The 19,870-nt window shown below is 39.7% G+C and overlaps 1 protein-coding gene across 2 annotated transcripts in view; it reads right to left on the reverse strand.

The window, feature by feature from the left end:
- The window catches only part of LOC133123948 (transmembrane 9 superfamily member 2-like), a 30,223-nt gene extending 12,237 nt beyond the window's left edge, over positions 1-17,986 (reverse strand). The window contains exons 1-10 of one of the 2 annotated variants that reach the window (XM_061234691.1): positions 17,639-17,985; positions 16,718-16,785; positions 11,485-11,578; positions 10,981-11,108; positions 6,375-6,504; positions 5,838-5,962; positions 5,555-5,666; positions 3,200-3,279; positions 2,619-2,727; positions 1,156-1,288 (exon numbers count right to left, since the gene is read on the reverse strand). In XM_061234691.1, the coding sequence (XP_061090675.1) occupies positions 1,156-1,288; positions 2,619-2,727; positions 3,200-3,279; positions 5,555-5,666; positions 5,838-5,962; positions 6,375-6,504; positions 10,981-11,108; positions 11,485-11,578; positions 16,718-16,785; positions 17,639-17,794 (1,135 nt within the window). In that variant the 5' untranslated portion in view covers positions 17,795-17,985. Of the gene's footprint in view, positions 1-1,155; positions 1,289-2,618; positions 2,728-3,199; positions 3,280-5,554; positions 5,667-5,837; positions 5,963-6,374; positions 6,505-10,980; positions 11,109-11,484; positions 11,579-16,717; positions 16,786-17,638 lie in introns of both variants that reach the window. The other variant, XM_061234690.1, reaches the window with a different exon arrangement.
- Between the last annotated feature and the right edge of the window lie 1,884 nt (positions 17,987-19,870).

Consider the following 19,870-nt stretch of genomic DNA (forward strand, 5'->3'; position numbering starts at 1 on the left):
GCGACAAGCTCTCAACCAAACCCTGACAAAACCCAACCGCTGAAATAACAAGCCAACAACACCAAAGAAAATAACACCGTGTTCCCCATAGAAAAGCTGTTGCTAGTGAAGATTCTTGTGAAGGGAGGTGGGGGGTAACACTTCTGCCCACTGTTAATGATTGAAAAAAATGGAGTAAACCAAAGCTTCTAGTTTTTGTATTGTTTTGTATGCTCAACCAGCAGGTTAGCAATAGTTTTTCCTCCTGTCAAATATAATGTTAAGTTTGTCACTTGCACATCTGCAACAAACTGCACAGCAGCAGTTTCTTTCAGTATGTATTTGTAAAATGGATCAATAATTTAAAATACATTTTGATGTTCTCATGATCAGAATGAGGGATGACAATTTAAGAAATGCCCTTGACTGATTTCCGTTAATATTAATGAACAATCAAAATATCCACAAGCCCCACTGTTGTTAGGGACTGTTGCCATGATAATCCTAATCTTCCAAAAGTAGATGGGTTTCATACAATCATACAAAATGTATTAATAGGAATTACCTATATATATACCTATTTTAACATTTATTAGCACAACTGGGTTCACATTACATTACATTACATTACATTATTAGCATTTGGCAGACGCTTTTTTTTGGAACAAACAAACAAACAGAGCAAAACTATCCAAACACTGCTTACCTAGCCAACTAAAAATACCGATACACAAAGCAAGTCACAGAGACAACAATTAAGGTTCACAGGGAGGTAGGGAGGGATGGGGAGAGGTGCTGCTTGGGGAGAGGTGCTGCTTGAAATATTGCACTTATATGACGACTATGTTTAGAACAGCAGTCCAGGTGTATTTTTCTAGTTCTGGATGTGATGCTTTGACTTGTGGTAGAACCTATGCACTTGTAAATCGCTTTGGATTAAAAGCGTCTGCCAAATGAATAAAATGTAAATGTAAAATGTAAGAGGTGTGTCTTCAGCTTGTGCTTGAAGGTGGGGAGACATTACAGATATGTCGCTCTCAAATAATATTTTGACTAAGATGTATTCCAAAATGGCTGACACAAAGTCAGTATTTGCATGTCCGCAGCTAAGACTATGACGGTTTGTGTGCCAACACAAGCTTCTAGCAGAGACGTGTCATGCCGCGCTGCGCTCACAGAGGGTGACGAAGGTCATGATGAAGATCTGCGTTCCAGACCCCAGGAAGACAGAGAGCAGCATGCCCTTCCTTGGAGGCCTGAAGACGTCTCCGTGCACCAGCTTCCAGCCAAATTCCTCCTGGGCGTCCTCCTGGAAAACAAAGAGGTGGTTTAGCTTCAGACCATCACAACGGACCTCGACACCAATTACGTCCAAAATGCATTCACCCTTTCAGTCCCAAGGACCTTATACATTTTCAACCATTCAACATGACTGTTATACTGTTGTTGTTTCCTATTAAAACCTTACAACATTTTCTCAACCAAAGCCAAAACCCCTTGGGATTTGAGTGAGCCCTTTCATATTGAGTTTGGGACAGAATGGGTTAAAGACGTGGTGCAGAGGCGAGGAAAGGACTGATCACTGCGATAACGCCGACTGTCACTCTGTTTTCAAACGGAGAGAGGTGTTGAAATAACGAGCTGGGGGTCTGTGAATGAAACGGGCACAAACGGGAACCTAAGTATGCATGCCCTCAAACGACCCCGAGGCCTGCCGTGTCATGGGCAACGAGGCCACTTCTTCGACCGAGAGCTGACGTGCCAGCACAATGGAACTCTGGCATTGTTTTCAAACATAACGGGCGTATTCCGAAAGGCTCGGACTGTAGCCGGTAGCAGACCAGCTACCCAAAACAAGGCCATTGTCACGGCTGTTTTTGCTGGGCCGTCCGGCTACAATTAATCAAAGTGTGACCCTTTGACTTGCTCCTACGACTAATATAAACAGTTATGACAGTACAACATATGCTACTCCTAAGTTTGGTCCCAACTAGCATTTAAACAGGCTTTATTTACAAAAACACTGTCAATTTTGGAGATTGAAGACAAGCACATGTTGTGAAGCCGCTGAACCTTTTTGCTCCTCACTTCTTCCCTCAATTTAGTCAATTCTTCATAACCATAAAGGACATGGCTGAAAGTATATATTCCAAAAAAGTATAAAGGTTTGTACCAAAGTTTTCCATCCACTTCCTGGAAAACAAGATTTTACAAGATTCGATGTCACTGTGTACCAGTAGGCGTGTATTTACATGTCTATCAATTTCTAATCAATATCCTTTCAGCAGCAGCACATATTCTTCATATATATCTGTCTCAATACTTCATATGACAGAAGCTAGTGCTGCTCTAACTTCCGTATCAGCTTGTCTTTAAGCTTCATATGCAGTGCGGTCAGGCGGACTCCAGGAGTCTGAATGACCAAACGAGACCCACTGGTGCAGAATCTGAGACATGGACACCCTGCTAGCTGAACCTCTCCCACTCTGGGCAACGCTATGTCCAATTAAGCCCTGCCCCATTGGGCCGCCAGACGCTGGGTCGCAAAACCGTTCTGGGTCTGACACCAGGATGCAAGGCCCATCCGCTCACTGGAACGATGCCTTAACGGGACGAGAGGCAGGGGAGGTTCTACTTACCACCGAGTCCATCTGGTTGTAGCGGGCGATGTCCTTGTGCAGGGTCCTGAGCATGATCATGGCCACCATGCCGGAGAGGAAGAGGACGATCACCAGGGAGTTCATGATGCTGCCGAGACAATGGGAACAACACACAGTGAGGATTACATACTCTCAGGGTCTCTTCAATCCAAGGACAGAAACGGCAAGCAAAAACGTTAATATATCAATAATAATAATAGTTTTCGGATGCTGATGAAATTTGAGAACAATTTTGCGGATACTGATGAAAATAAAGGTTTCTTGCTAAAATTATTGGCAGCAAGTCAATAAAATAAAACTTTAGTAATTCAGGAATATGCTCAAAGTTCATTGCCGTCATAATAAAATAAATTACATTTAAATTAAATTACATTTGGCTGACGCTTACTTACAGTTGATTTAGACTAAGCAGGAGACAATCCAATGCCTTGCTCAAGGGCACAACGGCTGTGCGGATCTTATTGTGGCTACACCAGGGATCGAACTGCCGACCTTGCAGGTCCCAGTCACGTACCTTAACCACTACGCTACAGCCCCTGTTATATTATATAAGCACTCACCTGAACCACTGGATATTCGTGTGTGGCATGGACTCCAGGATGTAATCCCAACGAGAAGCCCATCGGATGGTTTTATCTTCCTATAGATACAGTTAAATAATTTCATACACTGGTCTGGAACAGTGACAGGGCAGTGAGGCATTGTGAAACCAATGGGTGGAGCTACAATGTATCAACAATAACTATGTCAGTTAAAACACTGTACACGCAGGGAGATTGTTATATTGGGCTGATTCACATTGCACATAGTAGTCACAAAGCAAATAACGGCTCCACCCATTTTGGAATTGACATTGACTTTCCATGACATGCTTTTCACGTTTAAAGGCATACTATGCAGGATTTTCACCTTGAAAATATTTTAAAACAAACATGCTCAGTCAGTCATTGCTATGAAACACTGCCAACCTGGGTCTGTGATCACGTCTGCCCAATATCTTGCTCTGTCTACTTGTATTTGTTATTATAAAAACTTGTTGGGCCTCTTCTGGGCATGGCCTTTTATATTTTACATTACATTATTGGCATTTGGCAGACGCTCTTATCCAGAGCGACGTACAGTTGATTAGACTAAGCAGGAGACAATCCTCCCCTGGAGCAATGCAGGGTTAAGGGGCCTTGCCCAAGGGCCCATATTTCTGTGCTGTATCTGAAAAGCATGTGTCCAATACACTGAACTGATATGCTCTATGATCCAACAGAAGGAGGAGGAGATGATTGGCTACTACAATGGTGAGCTGGGTTTTAGCCTTGGTGGCTAAGCGTTAATCAAGTGGCTGGCCAGTAACATTAATTTGCAACTGTGTTATAAGCGAACTAAATTCAGTTTTGCATGTCAGCTGGCTGGCAGCTAGCTAGGTCCCACTGCACAATACTAATGTCACTGCTTATATTTTTGTGAGATTCTACCAGTGCATTTCCTCTCATGAGGGGTATACTACAAATGAAATTGAACATACCCAGGGTTTCTTTGTGTAACCTGGCAAATAGCAAAAACAAGCCAGGGACAAGGCTTGGCAAAACTAGCCAATAGCGTAAATTCCTTAGTTATTAACTTACTTTGACACAACTTATTTACTGAGGAATCTGAGTAATTGTCCTACAGTTAATTTCTGCAGTGGGAATGAGGCTACACATGCTATAACTAAAACTTAACTTGATATTAAACATATTATGGCTGAAGCTAAAAGGTTTTAGCTGTGCAGGATATATTTCCCCCCCACAGATTTCAAGTAACCCAGGGTTAGAGCTTTAGTTCCTTCGCTAACCCCGTAAGAGTAGATTGTAATCCACTGGTGTCAGCAATAGCATCAGTGGCTAGCGTCACCACAAGCTAACAGTCAGTTAAATACACTGAATGTTAGCTTGGTCCGTGTGGATAGTGACAACTAAAGCTGATGTTTTATTAATCATATTAGGCTGTGGTTTCTCAGCTCATTGCTATCATGGCACACGGTTGTCTGTAACGGAGAGGCGGGGTTGAGAATGGCCAATATATATACGTTTTTGCGTACAAACACTGGTGCAAAACAAGGGCAAAAAATCCTGCATAGACTTTAAAAAGTGAGTTAATTTTATAGAATCTTATTAATTTATTTTATTCATCTTTGTATGAACTTATCATCAATGGCTTGACAAGATAACTCATTTAAAGGGGCCGTTCATGCAAAAATTTTATTAAAGAATGTTTCCACTTGAGGAGAGTACCATCTATTCATCCAGATAGTTTTGCTCAGATGTGACAAAATGTCTAGATTTCAGGCTTTTTCAGATGCCTTTTACCAATGATATAATGAACCTCTATGGACCAATCTTGTTCTGGTAATCAATACGCCAACAATATACAGTGAGCACCATAATTAATTGGACAGTGACACCTATTTTGTTATTTTGGTTCAGTACTCAAGCACTTTGAGTCTGCAAGGATACAAAGACAATGAGACTGTCAGTTTTAATTTGAGGACCTTTTTGTGCTATCATTATTGTCGGCACTGTCTATAACCAGACTATATTGTCGTGGCCCAATATATAAAGTTCACAGCTGGCTAATGTACACTGTCATGTTCCCAAATGCAAGTCAAGCACAGCAAACAACTGGCTAAAACACTGCTGAAAACAATTGCCCCAGAATACTGAAGTACATCGGTGGAAACTTCTCCACAGTTTTGAGTTGGTGACTTCTCACAGTTGGTGAGTCACGGCACATCTCAGCAAAACTATCTGAATGGATCAATATCACTCTGGGTAAGTAGAAACTTAAATTTCATTTTTGGTGAACTGCCCCTTGGACCACACCGTGGTATTCATTTATTAATTTTATTAACACATCAACAGACAGAAATTGGAAGAACTTACTTTAAACTGGACAGAATATGTGTAAGGAATTTTGAGATCGCCAGAGAATTTGCTGCTTAAGTCCATAGGTGCCCCCGTGCAGTCTGGTTTGTCAGCATTTGTATGCTTATAGCTTTAGAAGAAAAAAAATAAAAGTAAACATTTTACTCAAATATTACTTAAACACAATGACCAATGTCAAAACAGGGGGGTAGCATAGTGCTATCACCATTTTCACACATACTGTATACAGCAATGAGATAAATTAATTGGTTTGCAATTAGATGAGGACATGTAATTCTACCTTTTAGGCTCCATTTTTGCTGCAACCAATCTTGCACCTGCAGCTTCATTCTCCACCATATGATAATAGATTGTGATTTCAACATGGTTGAAGATGTAGAAAGTATCCTTTTCATTGAAATCTGACTGTTGAGGGGGGAAAAAAGGTGCAATTATTTGATAGTCAATGAGTAGATATCTCGTATAATTTCAAATGATATTCAGACCATGGTATAGTAGACATCCATCAATATCTAAAACCGCCTTCCCTGATAGACATTTTACCGAATATTTAATTACACTAGCTACTCGTTAGGACATGTCCCCCAGCATACAAAAAGACTGCTGTTGATTCTCAACTCAACTGTTGAACTCAAAAAGGTGACCAGGGACTACTGGGTGGCTCTTCCAGTTAAGTCCAAGAGGTCAACATTTATAGTTGCATTTCTTTGAGCTTCAAATTTCAATTTCAAAATAACAAATATAAAAGAACAAACATCCATCAACAATTGTTCCTCTACATGCAAAGCTCCAAAGAGGTGTTAGGTGTGAAACTAACGTTGACGACGCAGGCATCTTTGGGTCGGCCAGCTTCAGTCACGTAACATCCTATGGGGAATCCTGGATTGCAGAACTTCTGTTGATCTTCCACGTCATAGCACCAGGTCACAGGCATGTTATCCACTATCCTGTAGACAGAATCTGTTATTATCAGCAAGGGTTTCAAACCAGCAACCTTCAATGTCAAGGCCTCCGGAGTAGAAATCTTATCTCAACTCGGTACAGGGGTCCCTGCACAGCAACATGGGATGTTAGCATTTTGTTTTCGCCTTGAAATAAGTAGCCAACTCAGAACAAGGGACATGCTAATAAATGAATGTTGCTCAGTTTAAAAACTTGTACACTGATTTATTTATTTATTTATTTATTTATTTATTTATTTATTTATTTATTTATTTATTTATATATTTGACTGCCTGGAAATGTTTTGTATTATGCAGACAGATAAGAACTGTATTTGTTGTATCTTCTGCATCATTTACAGTACTAGGTACACCACAAGCGGAAGTGACGTTTTTGAAATTTGTATTATCCCATCTCAAATGACCTGAAGTGAACAACCATGAATTTTGAGTGATTTTCCAGAAAGGATTTAACTGATCCATTGAAGAACTCCCAGTATTGTGTCAATGGTAGTCTAAACACTTCAACAACCGAAGACCTGGTCCAGGCGTTATACACTCATAAAGTTGTTAAATTAGCCCCAGAGCAGCCCGGTAACATCAGCAGCTGTTTGCAGACTTGGCAAATGGCAAGGGAGACATGTGAAGCCACAGGCAGTTCAAACAATATGTTCCAGGAAACATTCATCACCTTTACACAACCAAGCATTTCATCAGGGTAGAGACAATTAAATGCTTCCTTGATAACTAAGTGTGTTTTGCCTGTTGTACTGTAAACATGCACAGTACCACAGGAGGTATACACCCTTATATAAACAGACCTTTGTGAAATAGTATATATAAAATTAGTAATATAATAGTGAATATAAAATTCACACCAGACCTCGGTCAAATAATTACTTTAACCCTTGAGATATGTGGAGCCTTCCAACAGACTACTAACCATTTTACAAGAAGGGTGCAGGCCATTTTCATGAATTTTTTCACATAACAGTACACTTGGATTAGCAACATGCTTTGAAAATTCTCAGGGATCTGCCTCAGGGAATGTTAAGTTTACAAGCATACAAATCATTAGTGATTAAAATAATTGCTTGACTCATGTCATGTCATGTCATTCCACCAGCCAAACAGGAGAGATTAAGATGCCAACTAAATGCAGAAATGTGTGATGTTTTGAGGTTGAGTATCTTATTCCACAAAGATTATTCTTGGGAAATCTGTTTTCACGCATTCACAACTAGCCTTAACCTGAATTTTTCCAACTGTTGTGCACCCCCTAGTGCAGGGGTCGGCAACCGTAACTATCAAAAGAGCCATTTTTGGCCTATCAACATTACTAATATGTGTAAATGTGCATTCATTAAAATGTTTTACCCCATGGGACTACTATATGTGACTGCAGAGGTGTATTTATGATTATTTGGTTCTTTAACCTTGCGTTTCCATTACAATAATACTGTGTTTTGTTTCGCCTTTCAGCGGTATTAACTCTGAAAAAAAATTTCTTCCTGCGGCCCATCAGAATTCACATTCCTGCATAGCAGCACTGTCCACTTACAAAGAATGGAACTGTGTAGAATTTTAATCATAGGTACATTTTAACATTGAGAGACAGAATATCACAAAATAATCCACAATAACAACATCATATGAATTTATTAATTTATAATTTATTATCGTATTTTTGCATGAAACAAGTATTTGATCCCCTACCAATCAGCAATAATTCTGGCTCCCACAGACCAGTTGGTTTTCCATTAAGAAGCACTCCTAATCTCAACTCATTACCCAAAACACCTGTGTCAACTTGTTACATCGTTATGTATAAAATACACCTGTCCACACAATCAATCAGATTCCAACGTTTCCACCATGGCCAAGACAAAGGAGCTGTCTAAGGACATCAGGGACAAAATTGTAGACCTGCACAAGGCTGGGATGGGCTACAAGAAAATAAGCAAGCAGCTTGGTGAGAAGTTAACAACTGTTGGAGCAATTATTAGAAAATGGAAGAAACACAAAGTCACCGCCAATATCTCGCCTAGTGGGATATCAATGATCATGAGAAAGGTCAGGGATCAGCCCAGTACTACACAGGAGGAGCTTGTTAATGACCTGAAGGCAATTGGGACCACAGTCACGAAGAGAACCATCAGTAACACTACACCGTGAAGGATTAAAATCCTTCTGCGCGCGCAAAGTTCCTCTGCTGAAGAAGGCACATGTATAGGCCTGTCTGAAGTTTGCCAAAGAACACCTGGATGATCCAGAGGAGGCTTGGGAGAAGGTGATGTGGTCAGACGAGACCAAAATAGAGCTATTTGGCATCACCTTGACTCGCCGTGTTTGGAGGAAGAGAAATGCTGAGTACAACCCCAAGAACACCATCCCCACTGTGAAGCATGGAGGTGGAAACCATATGCTTTGGGGGGGTTTCTCAGCTAAGGGGACAGGACAACTTCACCGTATCAAGGGGAGGATGAATGGGGCCATGAACCAGGAAATTTCCCTCAGTGATGGGTCGTGGATGGGTCTTCCAACATGACAATGACCCAAAACATAAGGCCAAGGCAACAAAGGAGTGGCTCAAAAAGAAACATATTAAGGTCCTGGAGTGGCCTAGCCAGTCTCCAGACCTCAATCCCATCGAAAATCTGTGGAGGGAGCTGAAGCTTTGAGTTGCCAAGCAACTGCCTCGGAACCTTAAGGATTTGGAGAGGGTCTGCAAAGAGGAGTGGACCAAAATCCCTCCCAAGATCTGTGCAAACCTGGTGAAAAACTACAACAAACGTCTGACCTCTGTGCTTGCCAACAAAGGTTTCTCCACCAAGTATTAAGTCCTATTGTTCTATGGATCAAATACTTATCCATCCATCCATCCATCCATTATCTGAACCAGCTTATCCTGATCAGGGTCGCAGGGGGGCTGGAGCCTATCCCAGCATACATTGGGCGAAAGGCAGGAATACACCCTGGACAGGTCGCCAGTCTATCGCAGGGCACACACACCATTCACTCACTCACACACACACACGCATACATACCTACGGGCAATTTAGACTCTCCAATCAGCCTAACATGCATGTCTTTGGACTGTGGGAGGAAACCGGAGTACCCGGAGGAAACCCACGCAGACATGGGGAGAACTCCGCACAGAGAGGCCCCGGCCGACGGGGATTCGAACCCAGGACCTCCTTGCGGTGAGGTGGCAGTGCTACCCACTGCACCATCCGTGCCGCCACTCAAATACTTATTTCATGTGAAAATATGATATTAAACTTATAAAATGTATATGATGTTGTTATTGTGGATTCTTTTGTGATATTCTGTCTCTCAATGTTAAAATGTACCTATGATTAAAATTCTACACAGTTCCATTCTTTGTAAGTGGGCAAACCTACAAAATCAGCAAGGGATCAAATAATTATTGCTCCCACTGTAGTTCACATCGCTTGACTCACTGCAGGAAATTGAGTATGCTAGAGCTGAATTGATGTCCTCAATTTGTTGACTGGCGATGTTTGTTGCCAATTTCATGGCATATCGAGAGGCATATATTTTAATTTTCTATCTATCTTTTATTTTTTGACGTCTGAGAAAAGATGCTCTGATATTTTAATGAACGACTCATGTATTCACCTTCGGTGAATGGCTTTCCGTGCCTTACGATCCTGAGCTGCCACAAAACTAACAGCAGTAGCGGAGTTTGGAGGTTTGATCAAATTCTTAAAAGTGCATTTGCTCTTCTCTGCTTCCTGCAGCAGTTCTGAAATTGCTCTCTCTCATCCCCAGCCGAATACTTTTCAGCAAATGCAGGGTGCTTGTTCTTCAAAATTACTTTTTTTGTTGTTTGCTCATTTCTCGCCACAGATCAAGCATACTGGTAATCCAGCAGCGTTGCAGGTAAGAGCAAATAAATCTGTCCACACACTATTCAATTCTCTATTTTCCTCTGCTACTTTTTTGGGGGGGATCCATATGGATTCCAAATGGATGCAATCCATAGCTAGGGAAATGTATTTTATTAGTCCGTGTATAGGCTAGACATTTTTACAATTGGAGAATGTAGGAATCATTTACAACAATGATACATGAAAATGTAACTATAAATAAATAACCATCGAGTTCCATAGGTTCCAAAGCCACAGGGAGCCACTGGAGATATGCAAAAGAGCCACATGCAGCTCTGGATCAGCAGGTTGTCGACCCCTGCCCAAGTGGAACAGTAGTCTGACTGAGAGTAGAAGGCTCCAGAAGCCTCAGACAGCAGGAAGTATTGAAATTACCAATATTGTCAATAGTCAATAGCAGTGCCGAAAGTATGGTACAATTGTTGAGTGGTAAAACTGGCCCAAAAGTGAGTCTCTTACCCCAGAAACAAAAATCCAATGTTAGCACCTTCAGACTGGGAAATACATGAAGTATATCACTGTCTCAGGGGTAGGCGTTGCCACAAAGTAAAAAAACACAATGACTCACCAATGGTGCTGGTAGTTCAGCAGCATTCCTTTCTTCAGGAAGTCCAGCTTGATTTTATCCTCTGCTGAGCCTTTAGTATACGTCTTGGTGCAAACATGCTTACACTCTTCTTTCTTTTTAAATTCAAACTGCAAAGGAAGGTTATGGGACCAAGTAGTTCAGACATAGCACTGCACAGCTATTCATGGTTAAAACAGTTTATTCATCTGAACCTACAATGCACACATTATTTAATACTGAGGGAAAATATAATAATAAATAAAAGACTTTTAAAACTCAAATCAGGTTTATGCTTTTCAAAACATTATATTGTTTTAAGGTTAAGATTTTTCAGTGACTTCATTGAACATGGTTGCCATTGAAACAACAATTTTGAGGCATGCTGCTTTCATAATGCGCGTCTACACTAACTAAGGGGAATGGTGTAATGAAAGTGTATCATCTAATTAGTTATCGGCAGACTGACTCCACGGTTTCCCTCTTTTGCACTGTGTTAACACATACCTTGTATGGAGATGGTTCAATTCGCTCACCAAATAAAACCTGACCCAAATTCTCAGAGGGTCGTTTCTCTGATTGTTCTGAGCAGAAATCAAACCTGTAACAAAGAATATAGAGCGAGATGTATATTTAAACATATGTGTATTTAAGCATTATCCTTATATACAGTACTGTGCAGAAGTCATAGGCACCCTAGATTTAATTTTACAGAGACCTTATTGTATATATATATTTTTTTAAACTAACATTACTGCAAGCAATTGACTACTATTTACATAAAAACTTGCGCAGTCTGAAGACCCATCTCTTCAGGCTACACCTTTCCCTCCCCAACTCACCACCATGATTCGCCTTAGACTGTAATGGCACTTATGTATAGATTGTATAGATATTGTTACTTGTATAGGTATTGTTTTTTTTTGTTTTCTAGCTGCAATTGTGGTATGCTAGTTTTAAAGTTGATTGTACTCTTAAAGGGTTCTGATTTTCTGCATGTTTACACTAGGACGCGGAACTATACTGTCCTCTCAGGTCCTCTTTGCACTTGTTCTTGTGTTTAATTTGCACTTTGTTGTACGTCGCTCTGGATAAGAGCGTCTGCTAAATGCCATGTAATGTAATGTAATGTAATGATCAAGGCTGTCTGAGATCAGAAGCAAGGAGCCAACCAAAGTCTGCAGAAGAACTGTGGCAAGTTCTCCAACATGCTTGGAACAACCTCCCTGCTGATTGTCTTATAGAACTGCAGGACAGCGTTGGAGAAGTGATGCAGTTTTAATGCCGAAGGGTGGTCACAAAAAATATTGATTTGATTCAGTTAACTATTCTGCCAAACTACTAAAATGTAATGTAAAATGCTTAGTACGTTAATTTAGGACCATTCATTTAATTATTTTTTAAAGAATCTTATCGATACAGAATGTTATACAGGTGCCTAAAACCTTTACACAGTACTGTAGGTTTTGTAGTGGTCAAAACAATTAAGTCACATGCTAGCTAAATAAATAAATAAATATGGCTGGGTATAATAAATAGATAAGATGGAGAAAAAACAAAGCAAATTGGCTCTCAGAGGCTTCAGATTGTCCTGACACTAATAAGGCCATTTGTCCTAACCCCTTCTGCCTTTAGCTCAGGGCAATAAAAGAAGCCTGCCCATTCCCCAGTGGTTTATTACACCCTAAACTACATCATAAATATATACATATTTTTCAAATAGTTTCTGCAGTTATCCTGTCTCATATGACTTGACAGAAAATTGTACAAGCTTCCAAGACACCTGAAATTGGCAAGTAAATAATTCAGAAAAAGGCTTAAATGTCCGTAATATCTAATTCCGGTATACCCCTTTCTTCTTTTATGATTCTGTTGTCCATATAAATGTTTTAGTAGTCCAAAATAGCTATGTTTGTTAGCAAGTTGTAGCTAATTCCAAGGTCTGTCATAATTATCCAAGTCAGTCCAACAGATACAGTGGGCTCCAGAATTATTGGCACCCTTAATAAAAATGGAGAAAAAAGGCAACGCATAATAAACAACATGGATAATGATCTATATTTTATGTTCAAACATGTGGGATAACTGTATTTTATTTAAATATTTAGTCTCATGTTTCAATGATGATCCTAGGTAGATTGTCCAGCAGGACAATGACTCCAAGCATACATCAAAATCCACACAGAAATGGTTCAATAAAAACAACAACCATGTTCTGCAATGGCCCCCAAACTTAAATCCCATGAATAAGATGCACTGAAGGGAGTGGTTTCCCAAGGATATCAATGATTCCGAAATGTTCTGCATGGAGGAATGGTCAAAAATCCCTCCAAATGTGTTCTCCAACCTTATCACAAATTATTGGAAAAAGACTCATGGCTGTCATCTTTGCCAGGTGTGTTTGCACAAAGTATTAAACCAGGGGTGCCAATAATTGTGGAACCAGTTTTTTGGGGAAATACAATTTAGAACTTCAGTTAATTCCATTTAATCATTAATAAAGCTCATATCAATAAGTATTTTTATCTACAGTACATTTTGTGCATATTTATCAAGGGTGCCAATAATTATAGAGCCCGCTGTATATGCAGAGAAAAGTCCAAAGAAAGCAAGCTGTAGTAACTGACTGATCTCGGATGGGTCCATAAAGTTTAGCTGGGTTTTGGTTTCTGAGCAGCAATTAGTGTCCTGACAAGTCAGTTGAGCATTATGGCAAATTTAAAAAAAGATTCTTGGCTTTAAAACAAGCTATTGCGAGGCATTTATCTTTCAGGGTTGTTCAACTAATCATTCAGCTCAGAAGGAGTCTAGACTCATAGCTAGGAAGCCATTAGAAACAGCCTATTTTGAAGCTGGCATTCAGTTGTAAAATACTGTATATCAGGAGTTCCCAATACATTTTCTGCCAAATCAATTTTCTAGGATTCAAATGACTTGGCAGGCCATCCCAGGGCCCCTCACTACTCCCTCATTCAAAATGAAGTCAAAATGTAGGTCAGTGGTCTACAAGATTAACTTGCGTTCTGATAAAAAAATAGGCTAACTTATTTGTGCCATAATAAGCCCACAATAACTCAGTCAATGTATAGCAGTGTTTCTCAACTCCGGTATACTATACTTCTACAAATATATTATTAAATCAGGTGTGCGAGTTCCTAGTTACAACAAAAATCTTCTGGCAAGTGAGTCCCGAGGACCAGAGTTGAGAAGAACTGATGCATAGTATACCCTTGCGCAGGCAGAAGACAATCAGTGATACAAATAGGCTACAACTTTAAGAAGAATGGCAAACATGAATAATCTGTTATTGTACAAGACCGTGCCTTTAGTCATCACATTATTGCATCACTGCCACCGTGGGCAAGAAAAATGTATCTTCAGTTTGTTGTGGAGGAGGAAATTCGAAATGCACTTTTTACAGAAGACAATCTTAGTACAACTACAGTAATACGAGAAGGCTAATACGCACATTAACTTTATCGATGTTCCAGAGTTTTAATAGGCTACAAAATTGACACAAACGGAAAACAAATAAAATTAATTATCCTGAAAAAGCTAGAGAGCGCAATGTCTTGTTTTCAAGTTCTCATTCAAATTAAGCAGTTTCTCTTTGAATCTCAAATATATTTGTAAATGTTATGGTCTATAAATAATACAAATAAAAATAATAATCTCTTAGCTCAGAGATTAATTATTTTGTTCATGTAGTTCATGTTTGGGTCATTGCAGATTGTAATCAGAGAGAAACATGCAATCTTTAAAAAATCTGAATATCTGCGTCTACAGAATGCAGTGCATTTCCTTTCCTGTGCTTTGGCTCTTTTTCTCTGCATAAAAAAACGCAGAATTTATTTTGTACAAGTTGTCAATGCTTTTCAGTCCAAATGTAACATTCAATAACCATTTTAGCTTTTTTATAAACTATTTGCAGCTATTGTGAAAAGTACAGAAAGAGCTAAAGTATTCACTTTTTTGCAATTGCTTCATAGGACTCTACCGAGCCCGTTTCCTAAAATTCCTGTTTTTCAAAGCTGAGGTCAGTTCCTGGACAGAATGACAAACAGTCATCTCTTTGGAATGACAATGCCTTTAAAAATGATATGGCCCCTGGGGTGAATCTCCCATCCCCCACACTTTCTGGGTTCAGCCACACCATTTACTGCGTAGATTCCTCGAGTTTCAGTTTTACCACCTCCCTCCTTCCAATTTTATCAAACAAAAAGGTCACCTTTCTAAGAAGTGACTAACGCTGCCCTTCCATGCTGGGTCATCACTTTCAATTTCGCAGAACCCTTCCTGTCACACAGCCTTCGGCCCACCTCGTTCTAAGAGCTTGACAGCATTTTCCAGCTCATGGACATGCGCATGGGCGACATGGCTCAGGCAGTAAGAACAGTCGTCTGGCAGTCGGAGGGTTGCCGGTTCGATCCCCCGCCCGGGCTGTGTAGAAGTGTCCCTGAGCAAGACACCTAACCCCCCAAATGCTCCTGACGAGCTGGTCGGCGCCTTGCATGGCAGCCAATCGCCGTCAGTGTGTGAGTGTGTGAGTGTGTGTATGACTGGGTGAATGAGAAGCATCAATTGTACAGCGCTTTGGATAAAGGCACTATATAAATGCCAACCATTTACCTTTTACCATTTCCAAACTGGTGTCTTTCTAATGTTAATTTTAAAAATGGCGTCTTCAGCCAATTCAACTATCGAAAAAGATATGGAAAGCAGGCAGCGACCTACAGTACATGTACATGCAAAACACATGAAACAGGCCTCTATTCATTCTGGACCAATCTGGGCCCGAGTGTTCTCAACTCTGGCCACAAAATGTAGCCAGGAGCACTTAAGAAAAGCCATCTGGGAGAGTGTGTGGGCTAATTTAGAGCCTGTGCAAGCATGAGAGGGAGCATGAGACCTGTCTGTGGAAAACGTCTGTTAACATTTAACTGTACAATAAAACAGAAAAACAAGAGAGTGCAAGCAGTGCTGAATTAGGCCAATATTCACCACTAATTAATATCCAAAAATAGCCATCAAATTTGGGAAACATCTCTCGTGGCATTTAAATAGCGCATCTAAAGATGAGCAACCCCCATGCAAGCATTACAATGCCAAGAATCCCTGAAATGTCAAGAGGTGAAGATAAACACGGTGACATCATAGCTCAGAGAATGCAACCCAACACAATTATTAAAAAGATAACTATTTGACCTATTGGAAAGTAATGACAAAAACTCAAAACAAACTCAATTAGTCTACAATTCGGCCATAAACAGACACCATGGCTAATTGCCTGACCATGGTGACAAATTACAAATTGAGAAAGATTTTGACATGGTAAGAATGTCAAATTCATATCAAAGCAATATGCTCGGAATTCAAACATGTAAATGACGGCCAAAAACAGGAATTTTAGGAACTGCAGAAAATATGACATTAGCAATAAATTATTTTACAACTTGCCGTGAGCAGAGGGGCAACAGTGACCACTGAATTGAAGAAAAGTAAAGCCTATAGAAAAGTATAGCCTACTTGAAATGGGAAATCGCTACGAGTATGTGTTGATATGGGTTTATCATAATTGAATGTTTTCCCCTCAGTGCTTTTGCAGCATAGGGCCTGACATAGCCTAATTTTGCATAACCGCACTGTCCAAATAGACGTAATCAAACAGCGTCCAGAACAACGTAATCAAAACAGATGTTTTATTTAGCTATTAACATAGTCAGGGATTACGATTACTTACGCTGTGTATTCATACGGCAGGACTGACTCCACAGAATCCAATCGATTCACAAAGAGCTCAATTTCGGACTGAAGGGGAAACAAAACAGACATATATCAATATAAAACCAGACCAATATATAAACACAGATGACGGCACTATAACTTTAATTTAGGAAAGGCCACGAGGCCTGAATTCCGCCACACCTAGCTAACTGTCAACGTATGTTAGAGAAATGCATGTAGCTGGCTATGCATGTAGCTGGCTAGCCTGACAACTTTGCGACGTTAGGCGAAAGATTAGTGAAAGCAAGCAAAGTATCGCCTTAGCTACGTCGGGGACAGCTAAGGCCAAGCGTTCTATTCCATCAACGTGGAATCCATTCCCTTGTTTGCTTTAGAATTTTAGCCTCCAGCCCAGGTAATTTGCAAGATAACTCATTATAGCTTGCACGGAATTTATAACTTAACTAGATAGCTAGCTACCATTGCAACGGGACATAGCTATGAAGCTAAAATAAACGTTAAGTTAAAAAGTTATACATCTGCCAACAGTTAGGTAGCTTGCTAGCAGTAGAGAAGAAACTGAAAAGCAGATAGCTTGCTATGCTACATCTTACAGTGGTTCACGTATGTCTGAGTGGAATGCGATATCGTAGTCGAAGGACCTGACAGCCCGCTCGTTAAATTATGTATATCCAACTAATGTTAGCTAGCCAGCTAGATAAAACTAGTAAATTATAATTCATTGTCAATTCGCTAATAAACCTTAACAGTTGCTAAAGTTAAACTAGCGGTGCTATAGAGTGCGTTCATGCCATCCAGGCCTTCATCTTACTACCTCGCAACATAGAAGCAAGCCCAGATTAATATGAACAATCTACAGCCACGACATGCAAATTGATTAATTGCTGCATGAATCGGAATCCCTTCTGACAAATACCCTGCAATCCGGCACGTCATTTTCTTTCCCAGCTTGACCTTTTTCACAGAAACTGACAGGAGCCAAACCAGGAAGATAGAAACTTGAGACGCAATTTAAGATTCCACTAAGAAGAAAGACCCTCAAAACGGGAGGGATATAATCAACGATGCGCATTTTCTCTGTTAATTTAACACAGTCACGCTTCAACACTGAATATCGACATACGAAAGCAAATGTTGTTACTCCAGTTGTCAGCTAAAATGCATGTATTAGCTATCTTATCTACGCTTTTTCGAGGACACCTAGCATTGCTGAACTGCCATGATAGCACAGCGTCAGTTCCAGTGAGACACGTCATCGACCACTTCTTCGTTGTGGTCCAGAAAGAGGATTGTGGGATATTGGCGAAGGGGGCCCGAGCTGGGATGGCCAATTTATTGAATAAATAAATAAATGAAATTTATAAAAGAAATCTGAACTGGTCAAATATGTACACGTATCGCTGTCTTCATGTTAAATTAATATGTAAGAGTGTAATGTATACATTTTGTGTCAATTTCAACATTTGCACAGGAGCTGGATTATATGCTCTCAAAAACATTTTCAATATATAGTTCCTCGCCTATACAAATCATTTTCTCTATAAAACACAATTCAATAAAATTATGTTTGTGTAGTAAATTAATTATTTAAAAGTGGCGGGAGATTATGTTTCACAGAAACTTGAGCAAAATTGCACATTTCCATAAATTCATTAAGTCAACTTGGACAATGGTTCTTCACATTTTCCAGATCATGAGAATGAGTGTGTGTGTGTGATCAATGTGTGCAGTCTTGAGTAGTTTCAGAAGCCTGTGTGGTGAACAGACATGAGGTAAACTAGAATAGATCAACAAACTTGACAACAACAACCTTGGGTGTTCACATTATGTTTCTCAAATGATAAGCTGTTCTTTATGATAAGGAGAAAGTCCAAATATCACAGATCACAAGACTCAACACTCAAAACTCTAATTTGAGATATACAGTGGGCTACACTATTATTGGCACCCTTGATAAATATGAACAGAAAACACTGTGAACTAACAAATCATATAACTACTGACATAAACTTTATTTTCCAACATGAGCAAAGTAGTGTGCTTCATTGATGATTCAATGAAATCAACATTAAGTCTTATATTTTTCTAATTCAAGAATATTTAAAACACATTTCACTTTTATTGGCACGCCTGGTTTAATACTTTGTGCAAACACCTGCAATTTGTGATGATGTTAAAGAACATATTTGGAAGGATTTTTGAACTATTCCTCCATGCAGAATATTTCAGAATCATTTATATGCTTGGGTTTTGCACTTATGGACCCCCATGGAGTCTAGAGACTGAGATGGCCATTGCAGAACATGGATTATGTTTTCACTTCACCATTTCTGTGCGAATTTTAATGTATATTTGGAGGCATTGCCCTGGTGGACAATCTGCATATGACCAGGTCTCAGCTTCCTTGCAGAGACAAACAGATGTCCACAGCCAAAATGTCCTATTACTTACTTTCCTGTTACATTTATTGTGCCATTGATCTTACAGTAAGTAATGTTCCTGGACTACTGGCAGAAAAACATCACCAAAACATCAATGACCCACCTCCATATTTGACAGTAGGTATTAAGTGCCTCTCATTTTATGCATTCCTCTTTTATCACCAAACATGCCAATGGTGCATATGTCTGAATTTGACAGTTCATTGCCTTTTCCCATGCTGATGGATGACAAAGGGATTTTGCATGCTTGTTACCTCATTTCTATACTCTAGTAAAACAGGAAGTGATGGAATTACACAATATAGTTCCTTTAGACTGATATTAGCTAAATTAAGAAAAAATGTATTGCCAATTTCACTTTATTTGAAATTGAATTGAAACATGAGAGTAAATATATTGGAATTAGGGGATTTAGTTTTTCAAATGTTTTTCTTAATTCTTAGAAGGGTGGCAATAATTCTGGAGCCCACTGTATGTATATCTGCACACATGCAACCACACATACAATGCACACCAGCCTGCTTAAAACCTTTGATCACATGTGTACAACATACACGTACCACGCACACACACACAACACACACACACTTAAGCCTGAATACACAGGTACTATACTTTTCCTTCTTCTGAAATATTGAATCACTGATTATTCACCCTTCATTAATAATATCATCTTATATAAAGTCCTAGAGGTTGCAAAATAGAGT

This window comes from Conger conger, chromosome 3 (genome assembly GCF_963514075.1).
Source record: "Conger conger chromosome 3, fConCon1.1, whole genome shotgun sequence".
NCBI lineage: Eukaryota > Metazoa > Chordata > Actinopteri > Anguilliformes > Congridae > Conger > Conger conger.